The sequence below is a fragment of the Aspergillus fumigatus genome, chromosome 3, assembly GCF_000002655.1.
Source record: "Aspergillus fumigatus Af293 chromosome 3, whole genome shotgun sequence".
Classification (NCBI taxonomy): domain Eukaryota; kingdom Fungi; phylum Ascomycota; class Eurotiomycetes; order Eurotiales; family Aspergillaceae; genus Aspergillus; species Aspergillus fumigatus.
This window is the reverse complement of record NC_007196.1, coordinates 2825959-2842247: the sequence shown is the minus strand read 5'-3', so window position 1 is coordinate 2842247 and position 16289 is coordinate 2825959. Positions and strand designations below refer to the sequence as shown.

Sequence of the window (16289 nt, the reverse complement as noted above, 5' to 3'; positions counted from 1 at the left end):
AGTTTCTCTTGTAAATCACTGGTAAAGTCAGTCCTTACTCTAGTCCCTTAGTAAAGGATGTGTCTGCGTGAAACAATGATCCTCATGTTTGGTCCTACACGAACTGCATATACAGAGGCCACTATCAACGCCATAATCAAAAGATACATGGGACATATCCAACGGAGTACCATAGCCAACAGCTCCCAAACTGGGAGTTCACTGCAGTTTTTTTTATCTTACAGCTCCCCATTGTCGGACCCATACCCCCAAATATCAGACTGCGTCTGCAACTCCTCCACGGCTTTGGCAGCAGCCGCCATCCACTCCTGCAGCGTCTCCCGATCGGAGTTATCATCGAGGAACGCCAGCGCCTCCATCGCCCGTCCGCCACAAGCACGCTGCAGCGCCAAGAACGCAAAATGGCCGCCGACGACCGGCCGCGCGAAGAAATTGGGGCCGGGGAACTCGCCGCGCCCCTCTGTATTGTGGAGATCCGTGAACGGCCGGTCGGTGACGGTCTCGTTGACCCATTTGGCGACTGACTCGAGGATCTCGCTGCGCGTGCGCTCGCTGGCGACCGCCATCGCAAAGAACTCCCAGTCCGTCTTCGTGTAGAGGTGGCGGCTGTCCAGCGGGAGGCCATATTTCTGGCGTACGTAGTGGTACCAGATTGACTGTTTCTGGTAGATGTGGTGGGGCACGAAGCCCGTTTTGGACGGTTTCTTGCTGCCAAGCGGAGTTTGGGCTTTCAGGAGGGAGGCCGGGAAGGAGTCGGTGCCTTCCAGGTGGAAGCAGAGCTGGGCGTCGGCGTATAGGTTGTAGATGGTAGTCCAGGAGCCGTACCAGTCGTAGGCGAGCTTTGCGTGGGTTCCGTCGCGGGACATGCCGAACTGCTCCCATTTGGCGATATAGGTGTCCGAGATGTTCTGCGGTCGTTAGTGCTGGCTGGCGGGACAAGGGAATAGGCGTAATTACCTTGAAATATGCTGCATCGTCATCGTGTCCCGCTACTTCGGCCAGTTTGCTCATGGCGTTGATACCGATGATGCCTTTCAATGCCAGGTTGGTCTGCAGTGCGAGCCATCCGGCGAAATCGTCCGTGGAGACTAACGCAGATCAGCTTTAGTGCTTGAGGAAAGATACAGGCATTTCTCTTACGTTGGTTGGCAGGTTCCAGTGAGTATTCCACCAAGTAGCCCGTCCATTGAGTCCAGAGCCTGTAGCTGCGCTGAACCCATTTCTCAGCGAGACGCTCGCCTTCCGCGCCACCGCCCCATTTGCCGTCTTGTTGATCAATTCCGGACAAGGCCTGCAGCTCACCCAGAGGGAAGTATCCGGTGTGTGGTTCCGAGACCTTGGGGGGAACCCCTAGTGTGGACCAGATCGAAGAAGCCGCCGAATCGTTGGTATACCGGAGTGAGTTCACCATTGCCAAGCCCATGATGAGCATGTTGCCGCACTCTTCTACTGGCATGTACTCATCGCGGCCGTCCGGATGGCCAGTCGCATTGGGGAAATGGGCCCCAAGGTCATGCATAGCGTATGTGTTGGGGTACTGTCCACTGAGCATGTGCTCGATTAACGGCTCTAGGAGGTAGGCTAGCCAGCGAGGGTTCGTATACATGAAGAAGGGGAACGAAGGGAAGATGACATCAATGGTCTGGAAATTGCCGTTCGAGGAGATCTCCTTCAGGAACAGGATTGGGTCATCGGGGGTCCCAGAGAATGTCGTTGCTCCCATGACCTGTCTGGCAGAAAGTGCGACAATGTCCATATAGTCATACGCCCCGGATTGATAGGCGTCCTTCGCCAACTGATCAGAGTAATCGGAAGCGAGGGTGGCCGCATGGGTAAAGTCATTGTAGTGGAAGCTCAGCAGTTCTTCGGGATCCATGAACCATGATCGCCAGAGTGGTCTCATGAGGGTCAGGCCACGAGCAGAGGCAAATTGGACGACTGGATCCTGAATCAGAGCAATGGAGAACGTCACACTGTTCTGCGTGTCATTTGCCCTGGTACCAGGTTTGAATGACTTGGAGAATGCGAATACAGGCTCACGATCTCCTATGGCACGAAAACCGTCGTCGTTCACGTTCTGGACCGCTCCATATGTCGCGAAAATGTTGCGGACAGTGTGAGCATCGCCAGAGTGATATTGGACATCCTAGTACAGCCAATTAATGCTCCTGTCAATGACGAGTGGGATGAAAAGATTACTGACAGCAGGTCCAGTAAAGTGGAGGGTGCCCCATTCGGCTCGATCCCGAATCTCTGAGAGGAGGAGCTCGTTCTGTCTGCGAAATTGCCATTTCTGAAGGGTCGGCTTCTTCCCTTTAGAACCGAAAGTATCATGCTGCCAGACAATTTGACTGCCTGCATCTCCGCTCACCCAACGCCCATTGAGGTCCATGTAGACATTGACAGGCACATCGCCGTGGACATAGACCGTAATATAGGACGCAGGAATCGACTGCCGCAGGGTCGATGTCGGGGTGATGGGAGACAAGAAAGAAACCGTAAGTGCAACTGGACCAGCCGCAGAAGAGACAGTCGAATGAGAATCAATGCGGTAGGTCAGATTGGTTGTCGAAGCATCGTACTGGGCCCCTAGATACACCGGATACTCGACTGGGGCTCTGATGTAAAATTTGTCAGATTGGGATGCATTTGAGTTTTAGTTAACGTGGACCACAGATACAATATCACCATACCCGGATACAAAATCATGGGGCTTGCCCAGCAGCGGATATACAGTGCCAGTACTAGGGATCTGGGCCATCAAAGAGAGCCCAAGCTCTTCCCCTGTATAAAACATGGGCCATTTGGACCAAGGCACCTTTCGAGCATCCCCCAACCAAGTGCTCAGGTAAGGATTTCGCACTGTCAACGGCAGAACTGGAGGGGTGAGGGTTGATGCTGCACCGACAGCCGCCTGGACAACAGCGGCGGCCAGCACCGCAAGGGATGAGCGCATTGCGTTGGTGTACAGTAGAGTGTGTAACTAGGAATCAGGTCTACAATCAAATCCGCATGCAGAGAAAGGTGATCAACGGGTCGAGATCGGGAGCAGTGTAAGGGAGAGAGACGGGTGTAAGAGAGAGGTTCGGGCGGTCTGTTCGAAGGCTGACTGATGATCAGTGTTGAAACAGGCAGATTGATTCAACTCCACATGGGACGGACGATGCAATTCGTCCGGATGGTGGATAGAGGACCACCGGAGACGCAATGATCGACTGAGAGAGGGATTCAGTCCGGTCAGTCCAGCCAGTGAGTTTCTTGCGAGGAATGCGGGGAAAGCTCGGGATACTCCGTAATGTACGGAGTAGTGGAAGAGCCTAGGAGGATCAGATGACGTTGACTGCACAAATAAGCCAACCAGTCTGTGGTCGGCAGCTCGCTGATGAGTGCTGAGACTCTGAGCCCCAATTCGAACGAGGTCGATATACCACTATATATTCAGGTGATGGATTCGAGTTGCGAGAGATGATTGAAGGCATTCAGGTCACTGAGCCGAGCTAAGGAGATGATGTCATGCGGAGATATTTTTGACCACCGTTAGCACTTCTCAGTGATCAAGAACAGAACAGTGATGGCTTCGAATGAAGGTAATGTGGAGGACCGAAGGACCAAGGCATGTAGGTGGTTTGTGTCAACGTAGGTAGTTTACGCATGTTTTTGAACCGGGGAGTATATACAGCTGTGGATGGTTATATATACGTCAATACCACGTCGACGATCCACTAGGGTTGAATACAATGTCATGAACAACGGGAAAGACTAGTTCGGACAAGCAATAATATTATCAAGACTCTTGTTGAAGCATCGCAATGGTGGAATAGAGAGTTGATCGAGGATTGTGTATACCTCTAGACACCTCAGGTACATTGGATGCTCCCGATGTAGGACGAAACATGCCTCAGCATTGAGAATCACCATTCATGGAGATAACTTGCAGTTGGGCCATCTGCCTTAAATTTCTAATTCCCTGTCTTAGAGACAATTGTATAACTAGTCATGGTAGAACCCCTTTCTGGATCTCTCATCAGCGTGTTGTTTGTTATACCTTTCTTGATTGTCTGGTAACCCAAAGTACCTGGCATGTACCTGGGTAAAGCACCAGAGATCTCTGTCGACCTATAATCTCCCTCAACACGGCTGAATATTAAGTAAAATACTTACCTGCAAGCTAGCCTGAACCGACTTCATGACTCCAGAGTTCTTCGATCTCTCACTCCTCCTACTTATCTCTTATCACGACGCGTGGAGAGACGCGGGCGACATTTTAGAGTGGGCCTGGTCACGGCGGAGGTACCACTGAATACTGCGTGGGTACAACCAACCACCACAACTGGTACTGCTAAGGTACTTTTACGCCGTACTATACAGCAGCCACTGCACACGCGCATCTCCAACGCGCTGTTTTCTTTCCCTACTTCTCTCCACCACCTGTTTTTCTTTAGGGAGGAGTTTGGACCCTCAATTGCACTTTCTCTTCTTTCCTCTGTATACATTCCTCGTCCATCTGACCTTGGTTCAAACATTCCTGACCCCAGAACGACTCGCGTGGTGATCGACCTCTAGGTACTTCTGTCCCACTCATATACTTTGAATGCTGCCGTCACTATTGTACCTCGCTCCCGACGTCTCACTCTTTACCTCCTCCCTTGTCCTACATTAAAGCTCATTGCAATGCAATCCACATCAAATTTCAGTCCCGTCAAAGACGGTAGACGCATCCTCAGCGACAAGACTCCCAACGCGTGTCTGTCTCCCGCGCGCAGTAAACATCTGGATGTTGTCTCAGACCTTTCACCAGTCAAACGCTCGCTCTCTGAGAGCCGCTCGCCGAAGAAACTGCTTCCTTCACCGTCATTTGTGGGCCAGAAGCGTACAATCGACCAAGTGGAGGACGACTCCCGAATAAACAAAGAGAACGTGCAGATCCAACGTGTCGAACAGGTGGAGAGAAACCATGAACGCAACCTGCAGGATCAAGCCATTACTCCGGCCACGGCCCCAAAATATGATCAGGTATGCCCGTCGATCCCTTCGTAAGCTCCAGTACTGGGAACTCTGTCCTAAAATTGCCTTTGCAACAGCAACAATCAGACGCGATGCCTTCGAATGATACCCAACATACAGAGCCACAACAATCCAATCAACAAACACGCCGACTACCTCTCAGCGACATTGTAGATCTAATCGACACTCCGAGCCCAAAAGAAACACCCAAGACCAATTCAAGAACAATTCCCGAAGACCCTCAAACCCGCAAGTTGTTTATCCAGGAAGTAAGGCACCGCGTCTAAACCTTTCCTCCAATCTCCACTCACAAAGACCCCAACAGAAAGCGAGTCTATTGCGCAGCCGGATACGAAGCGCAATGCGCCACGTCCGGGACCACCAGTTCGATCGCAGGTTATCAGAGCTGGAAGCTCACAGCCGCAAATTCCCCCGACTATCACTGCCTGCCTTGAGTCAAAAGCCGACCGATCCAGCGCCTACACCCCGGCGCGACACAACGACAGAAGCATCAGCAGATCTAGCAGCAGCAGCACTCGCCTCCACATCAACGTCAAAGAAATCATCACCTAGTCTTGAACCTGCCCTAGACGTCGACATCGAACCCACCCCGAAGAACTCCTCCGACGCACCCGCTGGTCTCTCTTCCCCTCCTCTATCGGCCGGGACAACCGCCAACCAGGAGGATGCGGATCCACTGAGGACCCCGACGCAGAAGAGCTTCCACCGCCGGACAGACACGCTTGAGTCGCCCACGGCCATGCAGCTGAGTAGTCCCCCGGCCACAGTATCACGGCGCGGCGGCAAGAGGACCATTGACATGACGGAGGAGGATGGCGAGGACGACAAAACAGAGAAAATGGCCACGCCGGCACACAAGAGTGATGCGGTCGATGGACTTCTTAAGCTTATGAATACGTCCGATAAACGACGCCACTCGGTCTCGGATACCCGGAGCGGATGATACGTCTTTCGCCGGTGATGCATGATGCATGTCTTGTATAGTATATATAACGGACCCATAGTCCGGTGTGCTACGTGCACTTTGACAAGGTGCAATTTTGGAAGGTTTGGATGGATGGTTGATATAGACATGTACGCCAGGAAGACGCAAATATGCTATGATTCTACATCAATATCATGTACACTCGTGGCAAATTGCTTCCACATTTGAACTAGCAGGATAAAGACACACCCATGAACTGGCCAGACAAACTCGCTAAAAATATCTATTCGATGGATGCTTATATATTCATGACACTGAGGCTACCGCACCTTTTTCAACTTGTTCCGTTTGCGACCCAGCACGTCGCGCCCCTCGTCAATCTCCACCATGGCCTCTCGCTTCGCCTCGCCAACTTCCTTGAGGGCACCGGTTCGCACCAGGCGACCCTCGATACTGACGCCCTCCTCGCTCCACTCCTCCATCTGCCGGCCGACGCGCTCCTCGATCGCCAGCACAAGCTGCACATCCCGCTGTCCGACCAGCGTGACGGCCTCGCCGCGGCGGCCCGCACGCGCCGTACGACCGACACGGTGCACGTAGTCGTCCGGGTTGCGGGGCACATCGTAGTTGATGACCAGGCTGACGGTAGGGATATCGAGACCACGCGAGGCGACGTCCGTGGCGACGAGGATGCGGGCCGCGGAGGCGCGGAAGCGGGCGAGGTTGGCGTTCCGCTCGGACTGGGGAAGGAGACTATGCAGGGAGGTGACGCGGTGGGAGAGGCGGCGGAGCATGCGCTCGAGCAGGTCGGCGGTCTTGGTGTGATTGCAGAAGACGATGGCAGGTTTGGAGGCGTTGCCCTCGGTGGAGAGGAGGACGTGCAGGAAGGCTTCGCGATGCGTTAGCGGCACCTTGAGGTAGGTCTGTTTGAGCGTCGGGGGGATCGTGCCCTGATTCTCCGTGGAGATCTCGGTCACGAAGACAGGCGGTTTGTTGGCGGAGCGGGGCATGTTCTTCAGGGCGCGCACTTCGGGGGTGACTGTCGCGGTGAAGAGGAGAGTCTGCCGCTCGCTGGAGGGAGGCAGAGCGGAGAGGCACGTTTCGACATCGGGGAGCATGCTACCCGGCCCGCTGGCGAGCAGTCGGTCGGCTTCGTCGAGAACGACCATGCGCACCCGCTTGAGGCCGCACACTGTATCTTCGCCGGACGACTTGATGTGGTCTGCCAAGCGGCCGGGAGTCGCAATCACCACATGCGGTCTCCCCGCCAGAGCAATGGCCTGAGGTCGCATGTCCGTTCCGCCGGTGATGAGAACGGGCTTCATGCTCTGCGGAGCCGAGATGGCCTTGATCTGTTCGAAAATCTGCAAGGCAAGTTCTCTGCACACTCATCTGATCAATACCGATCTATCTCCATTCCATCGCGCAGGGAAGCATACCTCGTCGGAGTTAACACAACCCCAAATATCCCAAACGGATCTTCCGCCCACTTCTGTAGCATCGGAACGGAGAACGCAATCGTCTTACCGGAACCAGTCCGGCTTCCACCGATACAGTCCCTCCCCTTGAGAATCTCCGGTATACACGCCTTTTGAATCGCCGTTGGCTTCCTGACCGCCATCGTCGTCAGCGACCCAACCAGCCACGGCGCGACATTCAACGCAGCAAACGACGACGCTTCCTCCCGCAGCCCAATTTCCAACGCATCACGGATCAGCACTGGGTTATCTTGACCTGCTGGAGCTGCCGGTTTCGCATCTGGTGCTCCCTTCTTTTTGATACGGGAAAGGGTGGGGAGCGGCGCCGGCGCAACGTACGAGTCGTCAGAGTCGTCAGAGGATTCGGAGAGTCGTCGTCTTTTGGGGGCTCGGGTAGAGGTTTTGGATGGTTCTACTTCAGAACCGCTAGATGAATCATGTGTATCCTCAGATACCGGCTCTGAGGGAACGGGGGACGTCATTGTGCTTGTTGGATATCTTTTGCGATGCTGAAATTCTTCGAAATTCTTCGGCAAAAAAAGGCGACCGCGCAAAGGCGGTGTAAGTCTCACGTGATCAATCCACTTTTATACAACAGAGTATCGTCCAATAGGCTCTCTTTAGTGTTTTTTGAGATGGCTGGTATGGGGTTGCTTTTTATTATCTCCTCTAAATGCGAGTATGTAATGCCGAAGATTGAATCACTCGATTTTATATTCATATTCTCCTCTCCTGACTCAATCCACCCTGCTCGTCGTACTTCTCCTTCGAACTGAAGACACCGGCTGCAATTCGTAGGCCTCTCCTCTCTCCAAATCGTCCTCGATAGGCGATTCCGAAGACGAGTCTCTCCGTACCATAACGCCTCCATCTGAGTCTGGCTTCTCTGAGCCTCTATTTGGGGTATCCGCAGCCGAAGTCGCTGACAGTTCAACCTCGTCGTAACCATAAGTCCCGCCAACGCTTTCCATGGTGAACGGACTGGCAGTGGGGCCGTCAAGAATAGCGAGCTCTTCCTTTGTGAACCAATAAGGTAGCACGAACGAGGGCAACGGAATGAGCAGCAAAATAATCACCGGAAATCCAATGGCCGCAATCGTCTGGGTGATGGCGAACGTGGCGCCAAAACCGATCAATTCAATAATAACAAATACCCAAATGGCGAGTCTGCGCTCGATTCGTTTCAATGGATTTGATGGAGGAGTGAAGTTCTTATCCTGAGCCAGGAAGATGAGTTTCTGCGTGATACCGTTGCCCTGGAGGGCTTGCACTCCCATGACGAAGAAAAGACCCGCCATGACGCCTTGCGGGATCAAATGCAGGACGATGAGAAGTGGACCGGTCATGGTACCGAGGGTCAAGAGACCCTGAGCGAGATTACTGACTCTTTGCTCGACAACGTGGTCGGTGACGCGGATTGTTTTGCCTTTGTTGGTATCATCCTCATCAGCCACATCGCGTGTAACGCAAAGTGCAGCTGTGTGGAAAGGTGCCTGGGGGATCAGTCCATTGGGGAATGGAAGACCGAGAATTCCAGCTATGAAGGTGGTTAGTCCCAGCAGCCAGATATCCCAGTGGAAGCCGGCGGGTTTGCGTAGAGGGAACTCTGTTCCCTGCGCAATCAGTGATGACACTAAGCAGTATGTCAGCCACTATGGTTCGGGTGATACCCTTCAGAAAGTGAGAACCCACCATTGTGGTCGAAGTAGAACAGAATGGTCAGAAGAAGGGCAAATGGAATGGCAAGGAAGACGTCTCCGACACTGATATTCCAGAAATCCACCAACCAGTCACGATCAGCCGTGGGAAAGAAGGCTTTACTGGTGGGCAAGGTCGCAACTTCAACATCCCGCATATGGCCAATGTGGACGAATCCAGTGAAGAAAATGATAGTCAACGGTGTACCGTAATCCTCCAAGAATTTGCGGACATATCTCTGGAACAGCGTGCTGCTACCGAGTTGTCCGCAAACCCATCCACTCATGAGGACAAGAAGGGCAACCATAATACTCAGGTAGGCGGAGGCCTCCCCGACCTGAACCCATTGTCGGGTCAGGACCTGAATCCCTTTCTGCAAGTAGATGAAGGCCACGTAAAACCCGAAGATATCACACGAAAAGCGGGTGACATAAGTCAGACCATTGCACGCGTTGGTGATGGCCAAAATCCAATGCATAATCAACGACCAGCTTCGACAGTCAGCACAAGTATAAGAGTCACCAAAGCAAAGGGGGTTTCTTACATCCCAATCCAACACATGAAAGCAAGGTAGGGCGTCCCACGCGGCGACACGATATCGTAAACAGTGTAATTAAACACCGTAATCGGACCTGCGCAATACAGGTGAGCATCATGAGCACAGCCCCCAGAATCGGAACAAACCCACCAGTAACACCAACAATAACCAAAGGCTGCGCAGCAAAGACCGCAAAAACAACAGCCCCCAAAACAGAGGCAAGAAGGACCTCATTAACCCCATAACTCTGCTTCGTCTTCTCGAACATATCCAGCGAGAACGCCAGAGCAGGCAGAATACTGCACCAGTCAGTGTTCTCTTCTACTCCGCAATAGCCTGGACAAAAAAAAAAGCCTCAGAAGTCATACGGCACTTACTTGGCAAAATACATATAAACAGTAGCCGGGATAACGCGATAATCCCACGCATCAGTCCAATCACTCCAGTAGAACGGCGCCCTCCGCTTGATATCTTTGATCATGCCGCGGAAGAGCCTTACCCGCCACCACCTGCTCGTCCGCGCAGACGACGCGCCAGTCTGCACCCCCGACAGACCCTCCGCACCCTGCTGTCCATGGGAGACACCGCCATGCTGATGCTGGGAGCGCTGGGAGTGCGATTGGCCACTTCCCCGTCGGGCGTGCGGAGGTCTGGACTGCCAAGAATTCCGCTGGGAGTGAGATGAGTGGACCGAGCCATGCGAGGTTGTCGGGTGTAGATTTGACCTCGAGAAGACGGTGTCCTCTTCACGAGCAGAAGTGTGTGAGGCTCGACGGTTTCTCTGCATTTTGTACGGAGTACAATGGTACACTTGTACACTTTACCACTCTTTCCTGGCCAAGCTGAATTGCGCTGGCAGAGAAGTGGGATGGGGAGACCACGTCACCCGCTCTGCGGCTGCGGGAAATTCAGTGTTGGGAGGATATTTCTATCCTGCTTGTATCTTCTAAAATCCTGAAGTTTGAAAGGGAGTAAAATGGATAGATTTCTGAGCCTGAGGCACGGCTTGTCTAGGCACGGCGGTCTAAAGCGATGGACGGAATCGCCCAATTGGGCTAGTTAACTATGTAGTTATTCCAATCCTTTTCTGCTGACATCATCTACGTCTCTCAACACTAACTGTAGTTTGAATAGCTCCCAGTCCTTCCTAGTAGACTCATCTAAGCAGAAGTGATAAAGTCCTCAATCTCCAGTTGCTGTAGCAGGATTCACACACCACTGCCAGCATTCAGGACCGTAATTAGACTAGTCTCCTGCCATCACTATGCTTTATCACGGAGCTTAGACTCGCACCATTCCTGTCCCTTAGGGCTGATCAATAGAAATCACACCATGCTTTCACTTTGCCAAGTCTACATGGTGGAAGCATCAAAGACCAGCTCCTTCTAGTCTGGACAATCAGTCAAGGAGTTCACCAGCCTTAGCATTTCCGGTTCGCGGGTGGTGAAAAGGGGCGACGGATACCAGCCATCCTGGAGTACTGCCTTGATTATTTTCGAGAAACCAATACCGGACTTTTTCCTGAGCGCTATCAATCTGGCTATAAGGGCCAGGTAAGCGGTGAGACTGAGTTCCGGATGCGTTCTGAAGACTAGATATATCATGCTGAGGGGAGTCCTATGCTGCTGATCCAGGTGCAACCAATTCTGAATAGCATTTTGTTGTATGCTGATGAAGCTAGCGCTGAATATTGCGCCTGTTCCTTCTTCATCATACTCATCACATCACTGGGTTTATTACTGGCAAAGTCGGTGCTGAGTTTCTTAACCAAAGCTGCGCATGCTGCATGCATTTCTCCTTCTCTGAGGAGCAGCTGGTGTCTGTGCCTGAGGGAGGGCTGTTCCTGTGTGATTCGCTATGGTGAATATCTAGATAAGCATCTCTGTTATTGCGTGGCAAAAATGAAATATTTAATTGATAAAGCCAGGACAGGTTGAGAAATTCAAATACCTGGCTAAGGATGCACTTAGGGCACGGTGTCACATTCTGGGTGGTACACGAGCTCGAGGACGAGCTGTCTGTTTCGGACCGTAGATGACCACAGTTGCTGCGGCAGCTAGGGTAATTCGGACCGCGGGTAAAGTGTGTTGTCTGTGGCGCCTTGTTGTCATTTGGAGGACAGTTACGAGAGAACAGATCTCCCAGCTTGAAACAAGGTGACGAGGGAACGGGAGGAAAGTCGGGAAGGGAGGGGATGGGGAACTCCGGGGCAGTTGGCTCCGGCACTGGCGACCAATAAAAGCCACCCTTCGTGACTGGGAAGATAACGGGAATCAGAGTGGTGGTTGAGGTAGCCGTTTGGATCTCGTTCTCACTCAGGGTCGTAGTGACCTTGGTGGTGGTTGTCAAATCTGTAAGACTCGGAATTCGATCCTCGGAAAAGGTCTGTGTCTTGCCATTTGACGTGACAACCGTTGTCGGCAAGACGGTATTGGCAGCGATTGCCATCAGAAACGGCTCGATTGATGGCCGCGGTGTCGTCCGCTGTTCCGTCACCCGTGGCACCATAGTCCCTGACGTTGCGGTAAAACTTATAACCACTTGGTGCAAAGGGCATCTGGAGTTACGTGTTGGTCAAAGTTGGCTTGCTGTCACATATCATTGAAGAGACACATACCTGTCCATGAGAGATTCCATCCATCCAGAACCCGGATGCTCGGCGATGAATAATACCCAAAGTAGTGTTTGCAGACTCGTGTCTGACCTTATGCGCCTTTGACATTGTTGGACACTCACCATCTTGAATGATTGAGAAGCAATACATATGGGCTGGAAAGGGGTTGAAGTGAATGAAGAGGTACTGAAGCATAGGTGATGAGGTAGAGGAGGGGGGTAGGAAGGCGCATGCAGGATTGGCGACTGTCTGTATATTACACTATCACAGATCCACTGCAGTTTGAAATTTAATGACACCTGGCAATAGGAATATTTCCAGATTCAGATCTCAGCTCGTGGCGTGACTGACCATTCGTCTTCGACGGCTACGATCTCAGTCCCTGGCCAGTAATGTTTCCGCCGCTGCTCGATCTCCTCCAGATCCTCCTGACTCAGAATGCTTTCCCACCTATCGTACTCATCGGGTTCCGATCTGGGAGCCTGAGGCAACTGGGGGGAATCCCTGGCGCCGACAGAAGACCCAGGCCCTGCATACGCCTCAGATCCCAGATTGCAAAGCCATAGCGACGGAAGGGGCGAAATGTCACGTGGCGGCAGGGCGAGGTGTACCATTGCGATAATCTACCAAGCACAAATAGATAACCTGGTGCACCATGCCGGAACTCCATACCATCTATGTCCTGAACAAGAGAGGCGCTGGGAGCAGAGCAGTCACAAGGAAGCTTCCATCCTGCAGTGAACGCGAGATTTTTAGCTGCACGGAGTCTCTCCCCAGGGGATTGCAACGTCGGAAACAGACAGCTACATTCATTCACGGTCCGAATTGGCTCGATGATCTCGTTCCGCAGGGCATGCCACCATACTTCCTCAAAATGTATGTTTTGGAGTCGGCTGACCTCATTGGAGGGCCAGTTCCAGCGAGGACTCTGTCCGTTAACGACACAATGCAGCTCCCAGACTAGTAAAAGCTGCCAAATGGCGCGAATAGCCCGCTGCTCTTCAAGTGTTGATACTGGAACTGCATCGGCTTGTTGATATCGCTCTCGAGGGGGCTTTGGCACTGGGAAGTATTCCGAGTTCCGTAGAGCGGGCGTTCGGTAGGCATTCCGGATATATTTCAACTTCGGATTTTGCAACTGCATGAGCTCTAGCTGCTGGCAGCGAGCTATCATCTCATACATGCCGGCATGGGCTAGGTAGCGGATAGTTGCCGCAGCGGCAAGACTGTCGCAGAGAACGGAGAGTGGAATGTCATGAGGGAACACGAAAGCAGTGCCATCCTTGATGTACTTTTCAATGAAGTCATCCAGATCTTTTGCAGGACGGACATTCCATCGCAAGAATGTAAATTTGCGGATCAAGACTTGAGTTTGCTCAGGAACGCTAAGCTCCATGATCCTCTGAAAGATGCGTCTTGCAGTGCCATCTTCATGTAGCAAGCGGAAGACAGCTGGGGAGGAGCGATATATGCTGTAGAGAGATGCGAGGTCATCGAGCTGCATCAAAACCATCTCCAAGACTGGCCCTGGTAAGGTTGAAAGGCCATCCAAAGGACGATCGTGGGCCATGATCACGATGAGTCGATGTGGTGAGAACCAATTGTTGAGGGTGATCGGTGGTGTTCAATCCAAGGCAATCGGACTCTAAACACGGACTTTGCCGGTGTCTCCCCGATGTCAGTGGACGAGACTTCGATAGGAGCTGATCCTGGAATCCAGTCTAAGTGCCTCTCGCGTTCGGTCCCCTGATTCTCCTTATATTTCTGCTTTCTTTGCAAATCACAGTCATTACTGCCTTTCACAGGCCTATTGTTGAGATTGAACTTCCTGCGCTCCCTGCGGATTACAACTCATCGAAACTTCCATTGGGAAACCCGCAAGTACGCAACTTCTAGAACGAATCCAATGATGTTATTGGCGAGAGACTACGAATTAATTCAAAGCCACCCTTGGAATATATGTTAAATAACGAAGGCAACACGTTCAATGCCGCTCCCGACAAAGGTACTTGACCCTTCGTGGTAGACTGAGCTTAACATCTAACTTCAGACTACCTAGGGTCTTTGGATTCTCCCATCACCTCTGACGCCCAGCTCCTTTCTTTTGATAACACCAAGCACGGACACGGACATCATCATGCCATATTGGTAACCGGGTCACCCGCTTTGAAAACAATGGGTGGAAGGGTGTAAATCAAGACTTGCCTTGTATCTCTCCAGCGCTGGGCTTAATCTTGCTAAGGTTTGTCTAATAATACTTGTGGTGCACTATTCGGGGTACCCTAGACCTACCTAGATTATAAAGCCTGGGGGATACTGTCGTTGGCTTAATAGACTTCCAAGACATCGTTAGATCATTCGCTCGATACATAGGTGGGCCGGAACATGGATATAGTGCAAGAGATAGACAGATCTTGCACAGGTGTGCCGACGATGCTATAATCCTATTTGCTGGTCGGGTGTTACTGCCCATGAAATTATAGAGGACGTCGCTATATTATTCCCACTGAGAAAGAGCGCCCAGGCACATTGGAAGATTTACTTGCATGATATGCGCACAAGACTCCACACTGAGGAAAAATCAACATAATTGGAAGATGTCGAGTAAATCTCAGTGGGCAGCCGATAAGCCTCGATGGATGAGCAAGCTGAAAAGGCTTAAATTTGATCGTATGAGGTTTCAAGATTGGGGTAAGAGTCACCGAGTCTACTGCAAATATCCTCCCATGCAAATGCAATATCTACGAAATGAATTTGCAATTCTTGATGCGAGTTTCTCACATGATGCTCCGACTGCTGCTAAGAGGATATGAGATAGAACGCGGCTGCGTGTACAAACCATCAGATAGTATGTTCTTCGCGGCCAAAAAGCGAAGGCACGAGATGGGGTGGGTGGAAAATATCCCTGTCTCTGGTTACATTGGGACATAAGAGAGAGACTATGCCGGCACAGGGGTCCGGAAGACTCACTGTACGTTTTAGTGAGAAAATGTGGATACAGTGTTCAGCTGTCACAGCAATCCACTTGACAACGCACTGTTGCCCTCTAGATGCGCGGTACTCAGTGTATAGCAACCATTTGGCGTCCAGCTCTCCACAAGTATATTGCCCAAGTTGGTATCAGTCAGCAAAGCTGGGCTACACTGAATGCTATTTGGTTAGTAGATGATCCAGATGGGAGAGACTTTGCGTAGTACACTCCTATATTACTCATCTCAACCTAATGAGCATTTCACATGGGTCCCTATATTATCTGCCTGAGTTTAAATCCCATTCGGAAAGTCAGAAGCATCCAATTCCGAGTAGATTTAGAGATTCTTTAGATAGGTGACTGCCTGCTCTGATAGAGGTCTTACTTATTAAGAAGCTATTGGCCAGAAACAAATACCCCAATTACAGATCCATGTCTAGCCTGTTAATCAAAAAGTACTAACAAAAGCACTGGGGTCAACCACAGCAGCAAACGAGGGCTGAGGTCTTGTTGGCCATGGAGATGATCCAATCAAACCTTGCACATCGTAACCAAAGATTATACTACAGCATAAATAGCAGTGCCCGATGCTAGATTTTAGAGTACATGGCCCTATACAGGAGATTTCTGATGGCTCAGAAGTCGAGACTTGCTTTTAATTCGACCCTGGCAATTAGGGCAGAGCAAGTGTCATTTGCTACCAGGAAGCTTAGTAATATTAAGCCTAGCGCCAAAGCGATCCGAAGCCATCTTAGTTTCCCTTTCATCCAACCAGACGTCAGCATGTGGGTCATGTCAGAACCCTTTTGATTTAGGGGTCCAGCTTAGGAAAGAAGCTAACCTTTTGTCCTCCGTAGCTCCTCCTCCATCCGGAGTACAGTGGGCTTTCGCCTAATATTTATAGCTCCTCACATGGATGTTTTTTGTTTCCCCTTGTTAGCCCATGCTCCTAGTCTGCTGCCCGTACTCTTTTATAGATTTCTATGACTCATTGCATAGCGCTAACTAATTTATACTATAAACGCGATGTAACAGTGTGC

The 16289-nt window shown here is 51.5% G+C and overlaps 6 protein-coding genes across 6 annotated transcripts; 1 reads left to right on the top strand and 5 right to left on the bottom strand.

Annotated features, from left to right (window-relative positions):
- Nucleotides 1-218: 218 nt before the first annotated feature.
- On the bottom strand, nt 219-3825 carry AFUA_3G10910 (putative glutaminase; the record flags this gene model as incomplete). The annotated part of the gene is made up of 5 exons (XM_749435.2): nt 2694-3825; nt 2204-2618; nt 1141-2146; nt 958-1088; nt 219-908 (listed from the first exon to the last, which is right to left on the bottom strand). The coding sequence occupies exons 1-5, from the start codon at nt 2954-2956 to the stop codon at nt 219-221; spliced, it is 2505 nt and encodes an 834-aa protein (XP_754528.1). The 5' UTR covers nt 2957-3825.
- A 95-nt stretch (nt 3826-3920) lies between these two features.
- AFUA_3G10900 (uncharacterized protein) lies at nt 3921-5968 on the top strand (the record flags this gene model as incomplete). Its single annotated transcript, XM_749436.1, has 5 exons — nt 3921-4090; nt 4173-4485; nt 4564-5013; nt 5082-5273; nt 5330-5968. The coding sequence occupies 5 exons, from the start codon at nt 3921-3923 to the stop codon at nt 5966-5968; spliced, it is 1764 nt and encodes a 587-aa protein (XP_754529.1).
- A 302-nt stretch (nt 5969-6270) lies between these two features.
- dbp8 (ATP-dependent RNA helicase DBP8) lies at nt 6271-7910 on the bottom strand (the record flags this gene model as incomplete). Its single annotated transcript, XM_749437.1, has 2 exons — nt 6271-7330; nt 7390-7910. 2 exons carry the CDS (start codon nt 7908-7910, stop codon nt 6271-6273), a joined length of 1581 nt encoding a protein of 526 aa, XP_754530.1.
- A 255-nt stretch (nt 7911-8165) lies between these two features.
- Nucleotides 8166-10710, bottom strand: AFUA_3G10880 (anion exchange family protein; the record flags this gene model as incomplete). Its single annotated transcript, XM_749438.2, has 5 exons — nt 10042-10710; nt 9815-9963; nt 9671-9758; nt 9121-9617; nt 8166-9061 (listed from the first exon to the last, which is right to left on the bottom strand). The coding sequence occupies exons 1-5, from the start codon at nt 10449-10451 to the stop codon at nt 8166-8168; spliced, it is 2040 nt and encodes a 679-aa protein (XP_754531.1). The 5' UTR covers nt 10452-10710.
- Nucleotides 10711-10863: 153 nt separating this feature from the next.
- Nucleotides 10864-12605, bottom strand: AFUA_3G10870 (uncharacterized protein). Its single transcript, XM_749439.2, has 2 exons — nt 12282-12605; nt 10864-12221 (listed from the first exon to the last, which is right to left on the bottom strand). Exons 1-2 carry the CDS (start codon nt 12401-12403, stop codon nt 11384-11386), a joined length of 960 nt encoding a protein of 319 aa, XP_754532.2. The 5' UTR covers nt 12404-12605; the 3' UTR covers nt 10864-11383.
- Nucleotides 12606-12655: 50 nt separating this feature from the next.
- On the bottom strand, nt 12656-13848 carry AFUA_3G10860 (uncharacterized protein; the record flags this gene model as incomplete). The annotated part of the gene is made up of 1 exon (XM_749440.2): nt 12656-13848. The coding sequence occupies one exon, from the start codon at nt 13846-13848 to the stop codon at nt 12712-12714; it is 1137 nt and encodes a 378-aa protein (XP_754533.1). The 3' UTR covers nt 12656-12711.
- Between the last annotated feature and the right edge of the window lie 2441 nt (nt 13849-16289).

Coding starts and splice junctions, on each gene's coding strand:
- AFUA_3G10870 (XM_749439.2), bottom strand. CDS start 12,403: ATGGTGAGTGTCCAACAATGTCAAAGGCGCATAAGGTCAGACACGAGT. Junction 12,222..12,281: donor ATGGAATCTCTCATGGACAG/GTATGTGTCTCT, acceptor ACGTAACTCCAG/ATGCCCTTTGCACCAAGTGG.